Below are 20,754 nucleotides of genomic sequence, written 5' to 3'. Positions count from 1 at the left end.
GCTAAACATGGCTTGTGGTGTAACACTAACAACCTGTGTCATTTCTCTGAATTTCAGTTGCCCTATCTAGGAAATGCAACCAGTAGTACCAACTCAGTAATGTTATTATATAAATAATCCCTGCCAGATGCCTTGCCTAGTACATGGCCCCTAGTAGTTTAATAATTGGTTAGCTGCTATTATTGTTGTTGTTCTCCTAAGAAGCATTTTGTAAATAAAATATCCAGGTGTGTTAATGAAATGATGCAGATAAAAGCCCCTAGAACTCTCAGAAAAGGCACATTACAACTTTTGGTAACCATTAGTGCTGTAAACATTACTATTTGCTTTTCACCAGGAAGCCAGTGGGTATTGACAATAGCATATATTTTCTAACTCTCCAAACAAATAACTCATATCTACTTGCCACAATTCAAACAAACTTGGGGGCTTTTTTATACAACAAATTTCTCTGGAAATAAAAAGAGAGCTCATCTACACATTCGCATGAAGAATAATCACCCAGCTGTTGTTGTGTCTAATTAGGTAAAGAAAGCAGTATTGGAGCCAGTCACAGTACTGTGGGTATAGTTTCTTGATCAATTCCCCTGTGGGATAAGGTATGTACCCTTTATCATATCCACATACATCAGGTTATTTTTTTCTTCTCACCCATGTAATGTCTGTTTCTCATCCTAAAGAGCTCAGACCATCCACTCAATTATTCTGCAAATCTGAGATTTCTGGCATACGGAATATTTTTCAGGTCTGGAAGGAGAGAAAACTTGGTTCCAGGAACTACTTCATTTTGAGGATTAAAGTTATTAGCAGTGGCATCTTGAAGCATATTGGATTGAGGAAAATTATCTTAGAAGATTTCATCCTGTATATACTTACCCTTAAATCTGAGTCCTATCTGTAGTTAATAACCAGGATTTCAGTAGTTTATAGTTAAAGCAGAAAACAGTGACCAGAAAAAAGCATAGGCCTACTTGTGCAATTTAAGCATCTCTGAATAGCACTGTTTTGATAAATTGAGTTAGTGTACTGAGTGCCCAGTGTCTCTGTCATAGTCTGCTTGATGGGACCACACCCCACTTGGAGAATCAGCGATTTCCAACAGTCCCTTGGAATTCTTAGTCTAAAAAAAAGGCAAGATGAAGAGCACTAACACTATCAAATAAAATTTTATCTACAGAATGTAGCTTGTTAGGGGAGAGTGCAAAATAAAAGCTGTCACCTCCTGGGGATAACTTTTGTTGGTTATATTATATACCATGATATAAATCCTCATCATATAGCATGTTTAATTTAATCATAACAATGGCCCTACAAGATATTTTTGTAAATTTAAAAAGGAAATTAATTATGGTTGACATTCAATATTATATTACTTTCAGATGTGTGGCATAGTGCTTAGACATTTATATAACTTACAAGGTGATCTCTCAATAAGTTTTTTACCCCCCTGACACCATATATAGACATTACAGTATTTTTTACTATTTTCCTTATGCTGTAATTTATACCCCTGTGGCTATTTTATAACTGCCAATTTGTATTTCTGAATGCTTTAGCATTTTTCACCTGGCCCCACAACAACCCTTCCATCTGGCAACTATCACTTTGTTCTCTATATCTATGAGGGTTTTTTTTTCTGCTTTATTTGTTCACTGATTTTTTTTAGCTTCCACATATAAGTGAAATTACATGGTAATTGTCTTTCTCTGCCTGACATATTTCACTTAGCATGATACCCTTTAAGTCCATCCATGCTGTCACAAATAGTAAGATTTTATTCTTCATGGGCAAGTAATATTCCACTGTATATAAGTACAACCACTCTTTCATTTATTTATCCATTGAATGAATAAAAATCATTCAATAGAGTGTAAAGAAACAATATCAAAAAATCAATGAAACCAAGAACTTGTTCTTTGAAAAGAAACAAAAGACACAAACCTTTAACCAGACTCTTCAGGAAAAAAGAGGACCCAAATAAATAATATAAATCAAAGAAGAGAAGTAACAACTGAGAACACAGAAATACAAAGGATTGTCAGCTCATCCAATTTGTTGGCATACAGCTGTTCATAATATTTTCTTGGGCACTTGGGTTGCTGCCATATCTTGGCTATTGTAAATAATACTGCAATGAACATAGGGGTGCACATATTCTTTCAAATTAGTGATTGAATTCTTTAAACTATATACCTAGGCTGGAATCACTGGGTCATAAGGCAGTCTTGTTTCTAACTTTCTGAGGAATCTTCATAAGGTTTTCCATATTGGCTGCACCAATCTGCATTCCCACCAAGTGTGCACAAGGGTTCTCTTTTCTCCACATCCTCATCAGCAAACTTGTTTGTTGATCTTTTGATGATAGCCATTCTGACAGGTGTGCAGTGATATCTTATTTTGGTTTTAATTTGTATTACTCTAATGATTAGTGATGTTGGATATCCTTTCAAATGTCTATTGGTCATTTGTATATCTTCTTTGGAGAAGTGTCTACTCAGGCCCTCTGCCCATTTTTTAATTGGATTGCTTCTTTTCTTGGTGTTGAGTTGCATGTATTTTAAAAATAAATTTTGGATATTAACCTCTTATTGGATGTATCACTGGTAAATATCTCATCCCATTTCTGAGTTTCCCTTTCTGATAGTTCATTATTGGTGTATAAAAATGTAACCAATTTCTGAATATTTATTTTACATCCTGCTGTTTTACTCAATCCATTGATCAATTCTTATAGTTTTCTGGTGAAATCTTTAAGGTTCTCTATGTACAGTATAATGTTTTCTGAAAATAACTGTTACTTCTTCCTTTCCAATGTGTATGGAAAGGAAGAAGTAACAGTTATATTTTATATTTTCTTCTCATCTGATAGTTGTGGCTAGGACTTCCAGTACTATGTTGAATAAGAGTGGCTACAGAGGGTATTCCTATCTTGATCCCACTCTTTAGAAAAACAGTATTACTTTTTTCTTCTTAAGTATGCTGTTAGCTATGGGTTTGTCATCTATGGCTTTTGTTATATTGAGGTATGGTCCCCTTATTTCCACTGTGCTAAGAGTTTTTATTATAAATGGGTGCAGCATTTTGTCAAATGCTTTATATGCATCTGTTGATATGATCATATGCTTTTATTCTTCATTTTGTTTATGCAGTGTATTGATTTGTGGATATTGCACCAACCCTGAATCCCAGGAATAAATCATTGTGTATGATCTTTATAATGTATTGCTGAATTTTGTTTGCTAGTATTTTGTTAATGGATTTTGCATCTATGTTTATCATGGATATTGGCCTGTAGTTTTCTTTCATGGTAGTGTCTTTATCTTGTTTTAAAGTTAAAATAATGCTGGCCTTATAAAATGCTTTTGGGAGTCTTTCTTTCCTCCTCTTGAATTTTTTAGAGTAGTCTGAGGAGGATAGGTGTTAGTTATTATTTGACTCTTTGGTAAAATTCACCTGGGAAGCCACCTGGGGCAGAAGCCACCTGTTTCTTGGTAGTTTGTTGTTGTTGTTTGTTTATTTGTTTTAGTTACTGCTTCAACTTCATTAGTTGTACTTGGGCTGTTCAGATTCTCTGTTTCTTCTTTATTCAGTTTTGGAAGATTGTATGGTCATAGCAATCTATCCATTTCTTTCAGCTCATCCAATTTGTTGGCATACAGCTGTTCATAATATTTTCTACAATCCTTTGTATTTCTGTGTTCTCAGTTGTTACTTCTCTTCTTTGATTTATATTATTTATTTGGGTCCTCTTTTTTCCTGAAGAGTCTGGTTAAAGGTTTGTGTCTTTTGTTTCTTTTCAAAGAACAAGCTCTTGGTTTCATTGATTTTTTTGGTATTGTTTCTTTACACTCTATTTTGTTTATTTTCACTCTGGTCTTTATGATTTCCTTTCTTCAGCTCACTTTGGACTTTGTTTGTTGTTCTTTCTCTGTTTCCTTTTGGTGTTAAGTTTAGATTTTTTATTTGAAATCTTTCTCCCTTCTTGAGGTAGGCCTCTAATGCTTGAATTTCCCTCTTAGAATTGCTTCCCTGTTAATTTTTCAATTGTTGTGTTTCCATTTTCATGTGTCTCAAGGTATCTTTTGATTTCTTCCTTGACCTCATTGTTAACCCACTTATGGTTTAATAACATGTTATTTAGCCTCCATGTATTTGTGTGTTTTCCAGTTTTTAATTGTCATTGATTTCTAATTTCATACCACTTTGGGTAGGGAAAATGCTTGATATGATTTCAGTCTTCTCAAATTAATGTATTGTGGCCTAACTTGTGGTTTGTTCTGGAAAATATTTTATGTGCACTTGAAAAAATGTGTAATCTGCTGCCTTGGACTAAAATGTTCTAAACCTTTCAATGAAATCCATCTGGTCTAATGTGCCATTTAAGGCCTTTTTTCCTTGTCAATTTTCTGTCTGGAAAACCTATCCACTGATGTCAATGGGATGTTAAAGTCTCCTACTGTGACTGTTTTACTGTCAATTCTCTTCCTTTATGTTCATCATTGTTTGCTTTATGTATATTGGTATGCCTACATTGAGTATGCAAATGTTTACCAAAATTACATCCTTTTGTTTTATTGATCCTTATCATTAGGACATGTCTTCCATTTTCTCTTGCTAATCCTTTGAAATGTACTTTGTCTAAGTATTGGTATCCCTGCTTTTTTATGTTGCTTCCATTTGCATGACATATTTTTTTATCTCTTTACTTCCAGACTGGGTTTTTCAATCTGAAGGTAGGGGTCTATGTAGGTATCATATGTTCAGGCCTTGTATTATTATCAGTTTAGCCACTCATTGTCTTTGATTGGAGCATTTAGTTCATTTTCATTTAAAGTAATTATAAATAGCTTATAGTTATTGCCATTTTATAAAATGTTTTATGATATATTTATTTTCTCTTTTCTTTCTTGTTCTCTTGTGCTCTTCTCTTGTATGTTGATGACTTTCTGTTGTCTTGGATTTGGATTATTTTCTCTTTACTCCTTGATATTTGGTGTGTGGTTACCTGTGCTTCATATATACCGTTATGTTTATAGCCATTTATTTTAACCAAATGGTTGCTTAAGCTTCAACACATTCTGAAATTATTACCTTTTTACTCACCTCCATGTTTTTAGTTTTATAATTATTATTACTTCCTTTTGTGTGTGTGTGTTTCTGTGTACCTTTTAATTTACTATTATAATCACACATGATTTCCTTAGTATTGCATTTTACCCTCAGTACTAGCTTTACAGTTGATCAATTCACTACTTTAATATGTGTTTAACCTTGTGAGAGTTTCTTCTTTGCAATAGTTTCTTACTCACATTTTTTTTCTTTTCCTTAGAGAAGTTCCTTTAACATTTATTGTAATACTGGTTTGGTGGTGATGAACACCTTTAGCTCTTTCTGGTCTGGAAAGTTCTTTATCTATCCTATCAATTCTAAATCATAGCCTTGCTGGGTAATCTTGATTGTGGGTCTGGTTTTATCATGTTGAACATTTTGTGCCACTCTCTTCTGGCCTACAAAGCTTCTGTTGAGATATCAGTTGATAGTCTTATTGGAGCCCCTTGTAGGTAACTAACTGCTTTTCCCTTGCTCTTTTTAAGTTTCTCTTAGTTTTTAACATTTAGCACTTTAATTATATGCCTCTTGGTGTGGGCCCCTTTGGGTTCATCTTGTTTTGGACTTTCTGCACTTTCTGGGCTTGTATGATGCAAATATTGTCCTAGAGGTTGCTTAAACTATCCTCATTTTCTTACTTCTTTTCTTTTATTTCTGTTTTACTTAGTGTTTCCACTTGCTTATCTTTTAGATAGCTGATCTGATCCTCCACTTCTTCTATAATCTGCTGTTTATTCCATGTAATATATTCTTAATTTCTTTTTTTATTTTTATCTTATTTTCTTTAATTTTTCTTTTTTATTATTGTTCAAATATAGTTGTCTCCATTTTCACCCCACCTCAGTCTCCTGCCCCACCCATTTCAGCCTTCCACCCACCAACCTATCCTCTTTGGCTTTGTCCACATGTCCTTTATACATGTTCCTTGATGAACCTTCCCCTATTTCCCCCCATTATCCCTCTCCCCCATCCCTTCTGGCTACTGTCAATTTTTTCTTTAATTCAAGGTTTCTCTTTATATTTTGTTTGCCTATTTGTTTTCTTGATTAGGTTCCACTTATAAGTGAGATCATAAGGTATTTGTCTTTCACTGCCTGGATTATTTCACTTAGCATCATGCTCTCTAGTTCTATCCATGCTGTCACCAAGGGAAGGGGCTCCTTTTTTTCTTTGTGCTGCATAATATTCCATTCTGTAAATGTACCATAGCTTTCTTATCCACTCATTTACTGGTGAAAATTTAGGTTGCTTCCTAGCACTTGGCTATTGTAAATTGTGCTACTATAAACACTGGGGTGCATAGGTTCTTTTGAATTGGTGTTTCAGGATTCTTAGGGTATAATCTCAGCAGTAGTATTGCTGGATCAAAAGGCAGTTCCATTTTTAGTTTTCTGAGGAAAGGGACACAAAGGAAAGAATAAAAAGTAGGAGTTCATCAAAATAAAAAGCTTCTGCATGGCTAAAGAAAACAGCAGTAAAATGAAAAGAGAACCAACTGTATGGGAAAATATATGTGCCAGCGATACTTCAGACAAGGGTTTGACCTCCAAAATATATAAAGAACTCACACAACTCCACTCCAGGAAGACAAACAACCCAATCTAAAAAATGGGCAAAGGACTTGAACAGACACTTCTCCGAGGAGGACATACAGAAGACCCAGAAACATATGAAAGGATTCTTGGCATCACTAGCCATCAGAGAGATGCAAATTAAAACCACAATGAGATACCGCTTCACACCAGTCAGAATGGCCATCATAAACAAATCAACAAACAAGTGCTGGTAACAAGTTGTGGAGAAAAGGGAACCCTAGTGCACTGTTGGTGGGATTGCAGACTGATGCAGCCGCTGTATAAAATAGCATGGGATTTCCTCAGAAAACTAAAAGTATTCTTAATTTCTGTTATTGTATTCTTTACTTCTGATGGTTCTTTTTTATGGTTTTTATTTCCTTTTACAAGTTTCACTCAGTACATATATTATGTTTCTAAGTTCATTAAATTCCTTGTAACCGGTGTTTTCAACTCTGTATCTGGTAGTTTGCTTGCCTCCATTTATTTCATTTAGTTCTTTTTCTGGAGTTTTGTCCTGTTCTTTCATTTGGGACATTTTCTGTCTTCTTATTTTGTCAGCCTCCCTATGTTTGTTTTTGCATATCAGGTAGATTTGCTTCATTTCCCAGTCTTGGTAGAGTGTCCTGATGTAATAGGTTTCTTGTGGGGCTCAATAGTGCAAGTCCCTGAGCTGGCTAGTCCATGGTGTTCCTTGGGTGTGTCATGTGTGCTTTCCTGCTGTAGTTGACACTTTACTGCTGTTGGCCCATCATTGAATGGGATTAACCCTACAGCTTGACCTCCTGTGAGGACTGGCTATTACAACACCAGACAAACTATTGTGTAGGATTCACTTTAGCAGTGTTCTAGTTCCTGTTAAGGTGTGTGTCCTTGGTTGAGCTATTAGGTGGTACTCTAATATGATCTGAAACTGGCCACTGGTATGTTGGTCCTGGGGCATCCTTAAAGTGGGGTGGAATCTCAGGGAATTACCAGGGTGTGCTAAATGAGCAGTGTTAGCTCATTAGAGTTAACATAGACTAAATTTTGATGCCTGGCTAAACTTAGACTACACATAGACTAAATTTAGCTCATCAGTGTTAACATAGACTAAATTTTGATGCCTGGCTAAACTTGCCAGCTGTTTGGAGGGGAATGCTCAACAAAGGAACAATGGCACCTACAGGTACTTTAGTACCAGGGACAGTTGCCCCTCTAGCCCTTGCCCTTGCCTGGAAGCAGGACAGTTCAGTTCCTTCCTGTATGTCCCACATGCCGTTCAAGCTGCTGTCCTTTCACTAGAGCTTAGAGTGAGTTTTTCTTGAGGAAGTGAGGCTATGCTGTGCTCCTGCCCTTTAACAGGAGTTCCTGGGACTCCAGTGGCCTTCTCTCTCATCCAGGTGGAATCCTAGCTAATTCTCACAGCCAGGCATTGTGGAGGCTCCTCCTCCTGACACTGGCGCTCTGGGCAGAAGAGCCTCAAATGGCCCTTACAAACAGGACCTCCACAGCTGAGATATCCCTCCTGCTTTGTAACCACTGCAGTGTGGAGCCAGCCCTTTCCATGTTTGTGCCCTCCTTCCAGTCTCAACATAGCTTTTCTTTAGTTTTAGTTATAGGACTTCTACTGAGTTAGTCTTCAGGTGGTTCTCAAGGATGATTGATTGTTCTGTAATTTAGATGTAATTTTGATGTGGTCATGGGAAATGCTGAGCACAGCATTTACCTACTCTTCCATTTGGACTGGAATTAGGAATTGTCCTGCAAGATGTCATTATCTTCGATTCAGGGATAGCAAGCATGTGGTCTGGGGGGTAAGCAGCGCTCCTGGGGGTGGCCCAGAGAGTGTGCCCAGGCTGGACTGAAAGTCAGTTGATCTGATCCCGAAGCTTTCCTTTCACAGAAAACTCACTATTTTTAGATCTTTTACTGCAGGACACTTAGAAATGGAGGTACTTGCAATAGAAATAAATTAGAAGTAGCCTAGCTACATGAAAAAAGCTTGGGGTGTTGAATATTCTGAAATTTTGAAGTGGTTCATCATAAAGTTTGGTTATCACTTTCTTTTTACATATTTAAGATTTGAAGAGTCCGTTGTTATTGCTTTATTATTCTTGAATGAATTTAAATATCATTCTTGAAGTAGAACTGGTACTTATTAGAATAAATTTTTACCAAATATATTTCCTTTTCACCTAGTTCCTTTAACACTTACGTTAGCTGTGATCAGTTCTACAATCCAGCTGTAAGGATGCCCAAACTTTTGTTTGAAACCAGTAAACACTAAATTACATATTATTTGGCATTTGATTACATGGAACTAATGTAACATTTGAATTAAAGCAGCCTTCCTAGTGCTCCCTGTTGCCAATTTCTGCCCCAGTAAAGAAAGGTTAGCCCAGCCATCAAAGGGTCCAAATGGACTGGGCTTGGCGTCCCCAACCCTGCCTCAATGCAAATGGCACCTCTCTTCCAGCCCAAGCAGCTGTTCTGGAACAGTGACTGCACCCGGCGCTGCCGTTGTTTCCGGCGCAACCTGATCCAGTGTGACCCGCGCCAGTGCAAGTCCGACGAGGAGTGCGCCCTTCGGAACGGGGTGCGCGGCTGCTTCAGTACCAGGACCTCCTACTGTTTGGCGGCTGGCGGCGGTGTCTTCCGCACATTCGATGGTGCCTTCCTCCGCTTCCCAGCGAATTGTGCCTTCGTGCTCTCCACCATCTGCCAGAAGCTGCCAGACATCTCCTTCCAGCTCATCATTAACTTTGACAAGTGGTCATCTCCTAACCTCACTATCATTTCGCCCGTTTATTTCTACATTAATGAGGAGCAGATTCTCATCAATGACCGGAACACTGTCAAGGTGACAAGCCTGTCGTTGATTCTTAAGAAGCGTGCCTGGGAACGAGGCATGGCCAGGGGAGTGTTTATTGTGGTTTTCCAAGAAAACCAAGTTTGAGGACAATAGGCTGTTGCTATGTATGTACCATGCCCAGATAACCAAATTTACAGAATGTAAGTGTAAAGATGCTACAAGTGTAAGAATGGGTCCCCTTTAGTCCTTTGCTGACAATACCAAAGGCTTGAAGAAAGGTACAATGTCTTAGGACCACAATGATGGCATTGGATGTTAATAAAACTTCAGGTGGTGAAGTGGTAGTATAAGTCAGATTCTACTCTGGATCAATTTCCAAAACACATCTAATTTGTTTTAATGAGCCTTTAAAATTATTCTTGGCTCTGCCCACCTGTATACCAAGACATGCTCTTTTATCTGTGCCATCTTTTCTAGAAGCTGAGAGAAGGCAAGCATGTGCCTAAAAAAAAAAAACAAAACAGCTACCCAAGTACAAACCTGATGGAGCATCCTCCACTGTTAGAGGGTGGCCTGATGACATATCAAAAGAAAGAAAACAGGGACTAAGTATGGTGAATTTCTCATAGACTGACTTTTCCTTTGGACAGCTACCTGGTTTCTTATGAATCTTAGATGTGTATATAACCAAATAAATGAGTCTCCACCCACCTCCCACCTCCATTTCAGAAGGTAATATGCTCTGAACCATTGACAGGGACTCCTAGCCTCTCAGTTAAGCAAGGCTGCTCATAACAAGTAAATCTGAAGAGTGGAGTCACATCTCAGTGCTCGGATTATAGCTAGGGAGGGAGAGAGCCAGGGCATACACATTCACATATTTTTTTTAATTCAGTGTTATTCTGTGTACTTGCTTCCCATCATTGGCTCATTAACTATACCTTTTTTTAAAAGGATTTTATTTATTTTTTGACAGGGGGGAAGGGAGAAAGAGAGGGACAGAAACTTCAATGTGTGGTTGCCTCTTGCACACCCCCATAATGGGGACCTGGCCCGGGTTGCAGGCATGTGCTCTGACTGGGAATCAAAACCGTGATCCTTTGGTTTGCAGGCCAGTGCTCAATCACTGAGTCACACCAATCAGGGCTGAGTATATCTTTATTTGAACTGTCATCAGATAACTCAGTATCCATCAAATAGCTTAGGCAAAAGACTGGCAGTATTTTTCAAGCTTAAAAGAAAGAGTTTGAATAATAATACTGGCTTTTAACTTCAGTGAAAGCTTCTACTATTTTTGACATCCCAATTTCTTTTGCAAATTGGCCCACATAGACACAACTGTATTGGTCCAGAATCCAGGAGCTACAAAGTGAAAATGACCACCTACCACACCAAAATTGCCATCGTTGCTGAATAAAATAGCCCAAGCTACCAAAATAGTAAAGAATCATATTTTTAAAAGGCTTCTGATTTTTTAAGAAATAAAGTTTACTAATAATCTGCGGGTGAAAAAAGAAAACTATTTTGTAAGTATCAGAGAAGCATGTTCTGTTCTGTCCTAAGGGCTAAGAAAAGAAACTGTTGTAGAGCGGGAAAACGACCAATGCAGAAAATACTATGCCTATAGGATCTCTGGGGTGGACGTCCTGTTTGAACTTTATAAGAAAGAAAACAATAAACATAGCAATAATCTTCAGATTCATTTCAACCATGTTAGACTCTCTTCAGCACAGGATTGGATTTCATTTTCAGTAATTGGGTTCTGCTTGGGAAAGTTTTATACAGAAAAAACAGAAACAACAAACCCAGCTTGTGGGCTATAGTTTTTTATGTTTTCTTACCTCTCTGCTTTAATATTTTCCTTCTTTTAGGGGAACAGTAGATAGTAGATGAGTGAGTGTCCTTGAATTCTGGAGCAGTGGTCAGCAAACTATAAGATTTAGCCAAATTTACTTGCTGCCTGCTTTGGTAAATAAAACTTTATTGGAACACAGCCTCACTCATTTAGTGACATAGTGTCTATGGGCTGCCTTCCTGTCATGAGTTTAGAGTTGGGTAGCAATAGAGATCATAAAATATTTACTCTGGCCATATTTGGCCACTATTACAGGCAATATTTGCCAATCTCTGCTGTAAGATTATTTACTTTTATTTCCTTCGATAGGTGAATGGCACACAAGTGAACGTCCCATTTATAACCGGGTTGGCAACCAGAATCTACAGCAGCGAGGGCTTCCTGGTGATTGACACTAGCCCCGACATCCAGATACACTACAATGGTTTCAATGTCATAAAAATCAGCATCAGTGAGAGGTTGCAGAACAAAGTGTGTGGCCTCTGTGGCAACTTCAATGGGGATTTAACTGATGATTATGTGACCTTGCGGGGAAAGCCAGTGGTGAGCAGTGTGGTGCTGGCCCAGAGCTGGAAAACCAATGGCATGCAGAAGAGGTGAGAATTCTAACTATTCAACTCACTGGCCCAAATCCTCCCACTTCCACAGAGGGCATTCATAAAAAATGCACTTTCCATAGCATCATTTTTCTCGCCTGCAAAGAGCTGAGCCAAATGTCTATGCAGTTTTCATGATACAAAGAGATGCATCGAAGGCCTCAGCAATTTCTAGAATGCTGGAGGAAGGAACTGGGCTTAGGTAGTATAACTCTAAATTTTCATGTCATTCAACCCTCAGCTAGACAGCCAAGGTGGAACTGGAGGGTCTGCCCAGGCTGAAAACGGAAGCCTTCGCCAGCTGTGCAGCAGAGCACTCCTGCTGCAGTGAGATTCAGAGAGACTTGGGAGAAAAAGGGCTGCCCCTTCCTCACCAGTGCTGGGTCTGTCTGTTTGGGACTCTTACCAGAAGGCTCAGCTGTGGTTGTACCGGTAGGGCTTGGTTGGAGTAAAAAAAGCCTTTTTTGATACAGAAGTCATCAAGGTCATATCAGGCCCCTAACAATCCAACTTAGAATGAGCTCTATGAGTTATTTCAAAGGTGTTTCATTTAGGGACTCTCTAGGCTGCTACATGATAGTTCATACCTTTCTGAATCTACAGATATGCTTCTCTTTCCCAGCATGTTTTCCCCCTGTTCAATGGCTCAATTCTCTTGTGCTTAAACATGCCAAATATCAGGTAAATACCTGGATGTGGAAATGAAGCTTCATACCCTTTTTGACCCTTCTGAAGGTAAACTGAAATAGTCCTGTGAGCTACAAGGCCCAGGCCTGGAAAGAACCTTGGGCAACATCAGGTCCAATCTTTTTCTTTTCTGGGTGAAACAGAGGCTAGTGCAGCAGGATGATCATGAGGAGATTTTGTAGGAGCTAGGATCAGATTCCAACATTCCTAATTTGATGCTTTCTCTAAAATGCCACTTATTCAGCCCACAATTAGAAAAATGACAATTTTGGACATTTAAGCTATCCTGGGGCTTCCAAATATAAGCAAGTTTCAGCTTGTCCTGAAACTTGTTTCTGTTTGTGCTTCCTTTTCTTTCCTTTCTTCTGTTAATGATTTCAGCCTGATACCACTTGTCTTGTGAAGGTGTTGTTTTTGGTCTCTGATAGCTAAACTGCAACTGGTTTAGAACCTATGGACCTCCTTCCCAATCTTTAATTCTACCCACTGTCATTACTGTTATAGGAATTATTATTATTATTACTACTATTTGTTATAGCAGTACCTATTAATGATTATTGTATCATTTATATCAGTCATTATATCAAAGGTTATTGGGTATTATGTCAGTATCTATCTTTTGTCTGACACTTGCCTACCAAGTCATTGTTTTATTCTATGCTCACTTATCCCAGTGATATTAACAACAGAAATCACCTAACTTTCCTAAGGTTGCATAGCCAATCGACTTCTGGGTCAGCAAAAGAGGTAACAGGCATGGTCTTCCCATGTACTGGTTTTGCTTCACTGATTCTGACTCGACTTCTTTCCCCCAGTTGCAACGAGCTGCAGTTCTCACAGTATGCCGCCATGTGTGATAATGTGCACATCCAGAAGATGCAGGGCGATGGCTACTGCCTGAAGCTCACGGACATGAAGGGCTTCTTCCAGCCCTGCTATGGACTACTTGACCCCCTCCCTTTCTATGAATCCTGCTATCTGGATGGCTGCTACAACCACAAGAAGTTTCAGCTGTGCGGCTCCCTGGCTGCCTACGGAGAGTCCTGTCGGTCCTTTGGGATCCTCAGCACTGAGTGGATTGAGAAGGAGAATTGCTGTAAGAGCATTATTTTATTTCTCCAGATTATTTTCTAAGTTAAAGGAACAGTGTTGCTGGTTGAGTTCCTTTGTCTTGTTGGGCTGGCTGGTCTCCACAGCTCTGCTTCCAGGGTTGGAAAGTTGAGAGTTGTGAGCTGTAGCAGAGATTCCATGAGGGTGTGTCCACAGAACCTCACTCACCTGTGATGGAATTTAGACACCAACTGTGGAAGATGCGGTGCTCTGAGCTGGATAAGTTCAGTAACTTATGAGACAGAGGGACAATGTATGGGGCCCCCAATTCATTTCAGCTCCCAAACTCAGCTCTTCACCAGGTCAGAGCTCCCATCAGAAAGGGAAGGCATGTGGCAAATGGCAAGTGCAGTTGGAATTGAGCTGCTGGTATCTGCCTGGGCTGAAAGAAAGCTGTGGTTGGATTTATAAAGAGAATATATATATTAAATTAGTGATAAAATAAATGCCTATGGTTTATTTTTTGTTCTGTACTAAGAATATCATTTGATGTGTATATGCATTATTCTATTTGCTCACTTTCTTACTATGTTAATCAAATAAATGAGGCAAATATGTATATAAACATATAAATTTGTCATATACATATATGTGGTCACTGTCCCACTAATATAGTATGATACCATGTCCAACAGAACATGTACATGTACTGTGACACATCCACTAACCCGATGTGTGTAGAGGTGCCTCCATTAAAACCAGCCCATTCCAAAATTGTGCATGTACATCATAAAATTTGAAGATTAAACCTGACCAAGTACAATATTACAATACAGTTAATTCAGAACCAAAAAACAATGTGGTTAATTAAAATATGCATTCAGTGATTTCAGAATCTCTTAAACTACTAGTCCTTTGAAAATCAATGGAAATGCTTTGTTTGGTAATTTTTAATACATTGTGTCAAAAAGTGACTCTTTAAATTACCTTTTTAAACTTTAGAAATTGGCTAAAATTTTTTTAAAAAATATTAGTTTTTAATTTTAACCTTAAAAATTCCATTTAAGGGCATACTTTATTTGCCCATTGGCAGGTGGACCACCATATTTGTAAGTGAGATCTTTTTCTTCCTGTGGGCTGTTGCCTCCACACCTTCTTTTTATGTTCTTGGTTGTTTTCATATTGTATTAATTAAGCATAACACCTGCTGAGGGGTTTGTATGTGCTTAGCACTGTGTGAGGAACTGAACATACTGGCAAGTGACAGGGTCTTTATAAAAGGAAGACCTTAAAAATAAGTGTATTTAGCCCTGGCCAGTGTAGCTCAATGGATTGAGTGTGGGCCTTTGAACCACACGATCACCATTCGATTCCCAGTCAGGGCATATGCCTGGGTTGCAGGCCAGTTCCCAGCGGGGGACCCACGAGAGGCAACCATACATTGATATTTCTCTCCCTCTCTCCTTCCCTTCCCCTCTAAAGATAAATAAATAAAATCTTTAAAAAAATAAATGTATTTAAATGATGCTCATGGCTTTCCTTTAGTCTTCCTTCCAAATTGAGCCTGAGTTGAGAGATGTTAAGCCATCACTATACATACCCCCACCTATTTCAATTCATTCTTCAGCAGCGGGCACGGCAGCTGGGTCAGGAGAGGTATGTGGAGCTGTGGGGCAGCTCCACTCTTTTGTTTCACTTTTAGACTCACACTGGGATTGAACGGTTGTGGTTTCTGTAGCTCTCACCATCATTTACCATGATGGATAGAAGAATTATTGCATCCACAAATGGAGAGAGATTTTTTAAGAAGTGAGTGCCTCAAAGAAAATGGTCTCAATTAGTGGTTTCGGACTGATCTTGAAGATAGTCTGTGGACTCCTCTGCTACGAAAATTTATATTTTACTTATAATGTAAAGTAAAATACTTAGAAAGTAAAAAAAATAGTCTTTTGAGAAAATACTACCATGAATCTAAATCAATGCTTGTGAGTTGTGTATAGGTTTTTATTTATTACTGTAAAATTAAGTAGAAATTTATGAAGAAGGAGGACCATGAGTCAAAAAGACTAAGATGTTGTAGTTTAAGGGACCTTACTGGCCCTAAAATTTTCTTGCTTGACAAATAGTTATGGAGCACCTCTCTGAGGTGACTGGGTGTTGGAGACACAGAAGTAACTGATTTGGATCCTACTCTGTGCAAAGACACTAAGGCACAGGGTAGTGAGTGGAGTAGTTGTGGTGTGCTGGGGCAGTTAAAACTATTTATGCATTCCATCTTCACCACTTAGCTTTACCTGTGTGTGACCTTAGGTGAGTCATAGCTGTGAAATGGGGGTTACAAGGCTTAGCTCACAGAGCTGTGGTGAGGGTGGAGGAGATGATGCAACTAGAGCGTGAAGCAGGACCAGGCCCATGGTAAGATCCCAATTACCAGCGTGTCATCATTTACTGGAGGGTAGCTGTGTGTGTTTATTTGTGGCTGCTATCTGACAATCACAAGTTCCATTAAAGTGACAAATCCAGAGTGTAACCACATGCTACTGTGTGTTGGTGTAACAATCAACTTGTGCATGTTTCTGTGTGTTTTCCTTTTTAGCAGGAGTGGTTGAAGATCCCTGTGTGGGGGCAGACTGTCCCAACCGGACCTGTGAGCTAGACAATGGAGGGGAGCTGTGCGGGTGCATTGAGCCACCTCCCTATGGAAACAGTGAGTGACACTTGCTACCCCACCCCCTGCCACCCAAACAGGCCCATTGGGAGAGGCCCACAGCCATGTATGAATGCTCCAGGACTGCAGCCCTTATGCTCCACATTGTAGGTTAGAAACACAAATAGCAAAGCTTTAACAATCATTTAATCAGAACAAAGAAGCAATTTGGCCACTTCAAAAGTAGGTTAATGTTTATTTCCTCATAGCCACATCCTTTTCTGCAATAAATTACAACACACAAGTTTGCACACAAATGCAATCAGCCAGTTTCATCTGAGGTGACATTCAGCATTAGAGAGATTCAAACTGATCTTTGAGACTCACAGAAAATGAGTTTGATTTAAAAAAACATGAAAGAATTGGGGTAAAAGAAGGCAGTTGCTTTAAAACTCATTTAGACATTGGATCTAAGATAATGGAGAAGTAAGTAGAAGCTCATTAACCTCCTCCCAGGACCAATCTGGAGTTACAACTAAATTATAGAAAAATCATACAGAATAACCAACTAAACACTAGCTAGAGAAAAGCCTAATAACCAAAGACAGACAGAAGAAACCACTTGACTGCAATAGGTCTGATAGGGAGTATGGAGAAGTACGAGGGCTGGCTGGAATCCCGTGGGCAGTAGCTGAGTTGCTGGAGGGATATTTCAGTGGCCCAGTGATTTCCCCTGAGAAGAGTAGGGTCTGAATTCCTAGCTGGGCTCCCCAGCCTACAGCACCAGAGCCAGAAAGGAACCCAGATTAACATCCACCTGTAAAAGGCAGCCAGGATTTTGACTGCCAGAGAGAGATGGATGGAGACTCAGAGAGCCCCTTAAAAGGCCAAAGAACAAAATTTCACTTGCAGCCACTTACCCTGGGCTCTGGCAGAGGGAGAGGAAAGTAGACTAGAGACACTTGAGAGAGCCTGGGATTGGTGGCTTAGAGAGAGAACTGAAGGAACAGCTACCAGGATCCATATGCTGAGTCATTCCCCATACTGCAGGGGCCATCTCTCTTAGGCAAAGCACTCCTCTGTGGATGGCATCAGCTTGGAGCGAAGCAATAGTTCTGCCCACAGGAATTACTCTGCCTACCCCCACTGCCCATGGTGCTTAATCAGGAGGCTGCTGATTACAGCTTGGTTAGATCAACAACTGATTGACTTAGTGACTGAAGAGTTTAGCAGTTAAGGTGGAAAATACAAAGCAGCCAAAATGGGAGACAAAGAAACAGACTTCAGATGAAAGAACAACTGAATTCTCCAGAAGAGCTAGGTGAAGTGCTGGCAAAGGATTTATCAGAACTTTAGAGTAATGATTATAAGAATACTCAACAGTATGAAAAAAGACCACAAAAAAGGACCAGTCAGAAGAATGCAATATTTGAAATGAATAATACACTGGGAGGAATGAACAGTAGGTTAGATGAAGAAGAGCATTAAGTCAGTGTTTTGGAACACAAGGTAGGAAAAAAAGTCCCCAGGTGGAGCAGAGCAGCTAAAAGTGAAAAGAATTTTAAATAAATGGGAAGAGCTTAAGAAACATTTTGGACAACATGAAGTGTAATGTCTACAACATGAGGGTAGAAGGAGAAGAGAGTGGTCAAGGGATCAAGAGCTTATTTGAAGAGATAATGACCAAATGCTTCCATAATCTGCTGAATGAAAAATGAAAAAGACACACAAGTCCAGGCAAGTCAGAAAGCCCCAAACAAGTTGGAACCAAAGACATCTACACTGAGACACATAAAAATGACAAGGCTTAAAGACAAGGAAAGAATCCTAAAAGCTGCAAGAGAAAAACAGAGAGTTACCTAGAAGGATGCACCAATTATACTGTCATCTGATTCCTCAACAAAAACATTTCAGACCAGAAGGGAGTAGCATGAAATATTCAAAGGTGATGAAAAGCAAAAACTTAAAACCAAAGCTACTTAAGCCAACAGGCTATTATTCAAAATTGAAGGAGAAATAAGGAGCTTCCCAGACAAGTAAAAGCTAAAAAAGTAGTTAACACCAAACCAGTACTGAAACACATGTTAAAGGGCTTGCTTGAAAAAGTAGGAGAAGTAGGAGGAGGAAAAGGAGAAGGAAGAAAAGAAAACAGTCTAACAATAATATGGCACTACATACGTATTTATTTATAAACACCTAAAATGTAAACGGCTGAAATGCTATGACCAAAAATAGAAGGTAGCTGAATGAATAAGAAAACAGGACCCATATATTTGCTTCCACCAAGAGACCCATCTCTGACCAAAAGATACACCCAGACTAATAGTAAAGGGTTGGCAAAAGATATTTCATGCAGTTGCAAAAGAAAAATAAGCTGGGGTAGCAGTACTTATATCCAACAAAATAGACTTTAAAACCAAGGCTATAGTGAGAGATAAAGAAGGACACTCCATAATGATAATGGGAACAATCTAACAAGAGGATATAACCTTAGTAAACATTTACACACCCAACATAGGAGCACCCGAATGTGTAAAGCAAATTTTGATAACATAAAGGGAGAGATCGACAGAAATACAGCCATAGTTTGGAATTTTAACTGTCTGTTGACTTCAATGGATAGAACTTTCAGACAGAAAATCAACAAGGAGACAGTAGCCTTAAACAACACATTAAACCAAATAAATTTATTGATATCTCCAGAATGTTTCACCCCAAAGCAGCAAAATGTGCATAATTTTAAAATGGAATGTTTTATAGGATAACATGTTAGGACAAAAAAACAAAACAAAACAAAACAAAACAAAACAAGATTCACTACATTTAAGAAGATTGAAATCACGCCAGGCATCTTCTTTGACCACAATGCTATGGAACTAGAAGTCAGTCACAAGAAGAACACTGGAAAACACACAAAGACTTGGAAGCTAAATAACAATTTAATAAACAATGAATGAGTTAACAATGAGCTCAAAGAAGGAATGAAAGGATACCTTGAAACAAATGAAAATGAGGACAAAACGATCCAAAATCTGTGGCACACTTGGAAAGCAATCCTAAGAGGGAAATTCATAGCATTACAGGCCTATCTCAAGAAACGAGAAAAACTCAAATAAATGATCTAACTTCACACTTAAAGGAACTTAAAGAAGAACAACATACAAAGCCCAAAGTGAGTAGAAGAAAGTAAATAATAAAGATCAGAGCAGAAATAAACAAAATACAGTCTTCTTAAAAATGGTACAAAAGATCAATGCATCCAAGAGATGGTTCTTTGAAAAGATAAACAAGATAAGCAAATTCTTTAGACTCATCAAGAAAAAAAGAGAAAGGACCCGAATAAATAAAATCAGTAATGAAAGAGGAGAAATAACAACTGATACCAGAAAAATACAAAAATTTGCCAGAAAATATTTTGAACAATTATATGTCAACAAACTGGACAACCTGGATGAAATGGATAAATTTCTAGAAATATACAATCTTCCAAAAGTAAATCAGAAACAATCAGAGAATCTGAATAGACAGATTATACCTGATGAAATGGGAGCAATAATCAAAAAGCTCCAGGCAAACAAAAGCCCTAGACTGGATGGGTCCACAGGTGAATTTTACCAAACATCCCAAGAAGAACTAACAAACACCTCTCCTTCTCAAACTCTTTCATAAAATACAAAAGGAGGGAAGGCTCCTAAATTCATTTTATAAGGCCAGCATATCCTAATTCCAAAACCAGGTACAGACATTACAAAGAAAGAAAATTACAGGTCAATATCCCTGATGAACATAGATGCTAAAATCTTTACCAAAATATTAGCAAACTAATACAGTAATGCATCAAAAAGATCATATGCCATAATCAACTGGGATTTATTCTGGGAATACAAGGTTGGCACAACATTTGCAAATCTATAAATTCACCACATAAACAAAATGCAGGATAAAAACCACACAATCATGTTAATAGATGCAGAAAAAGCTTTTGATAAAATCAGCACTCATTTATGATAAAAACTCTCAGCAAAGTGGGAATAGAGGAAACATACCTAAACATAATAAGGCCATATATAACAAACTCACTGCCAGCATCATACTTAATGGGCAAAATGTACAAGTGTTCCCCTTAAGATTGCGAATGAGAAAGGGATGTCCACTCTCACCTTTTATTCAACATAGTACTAGAAGCCCTAGCCATAGCAATCAGACAAGAAGAAGAAATAAAATGCATCCAAATTGGACAGGAAGAAGTAAAACTTTCTTTATTTACAGATGACATGATGATGTGCATAGAGAACCCAAAGATTCCACCAAGAAGCTATTAAAACCAAAAAGTGAATTCAACAAAGTAGCAGGTACACAAAACTAATATCCAGAAATTAGTTGCCTTTTTATATGCCAATAAGGAGCTATCAGAAGGTAAATTAAGAAAACAGTCCCATTCA

The 20,754-nt window shown here is 38.4% G+C and overlaps 1 protein-coding gene across 1 annotated transcript in view; it reads left to right on the top strand.

Moving 5' to 3' along the window:
• LOC118975235 (tubulin-specific chaperone cofactor E-like protein) overlaps positions 1 to 20,754 on the top strand; it is a 200,603-nt gene that overhangs the window by 165,066 nt on the left and 14,783 nt on the right. The window contains exons 20-23 of the mRNA XM_037029070.1: positions 9,142 to 9,525; positions 11,642 to 11,928; positions 13,431 to 13,711; positions 16,262 to 16,372. Coding sequence (XP_036884965.1) covers positions 9,142 to 9,525; positions 11,642 to 11,928; positions 13,431 to 13,711; positions 16,262 to 16,372 — 1,063 coding nt within the window. The remainder of the gene's footprint in view (positions 1 to 9,141; positions 9,526 to 11,641; positions 11,929 to 13,430; positions 13,712 to 16,261; positions 16,373 to 20,754) is intronic.

This window comes from Sturnira hondurensis, unplaced genomic scaffold, assembly GCF_014824575.4.
Source record: "Sturnira hondurensis isolate 20B ecotype Veracruz unplaced genomic scaffold, ASM1482457v3 Scaffold0020184, whole genome shotgun sequence".
In the NCBI taxonomy this organism is placed as follows: Eukaryota; Metazoa; Chordata; class Mammalia; order Chiroptera; family Phyllostomidae; genus Sturnira; species Sturnira hondurensis.
The sequence above is the reverse complement of the archived record's forward strand: the minus strand, read 5'-3'. Positions and strand labels throughout refer to the sequence as shown.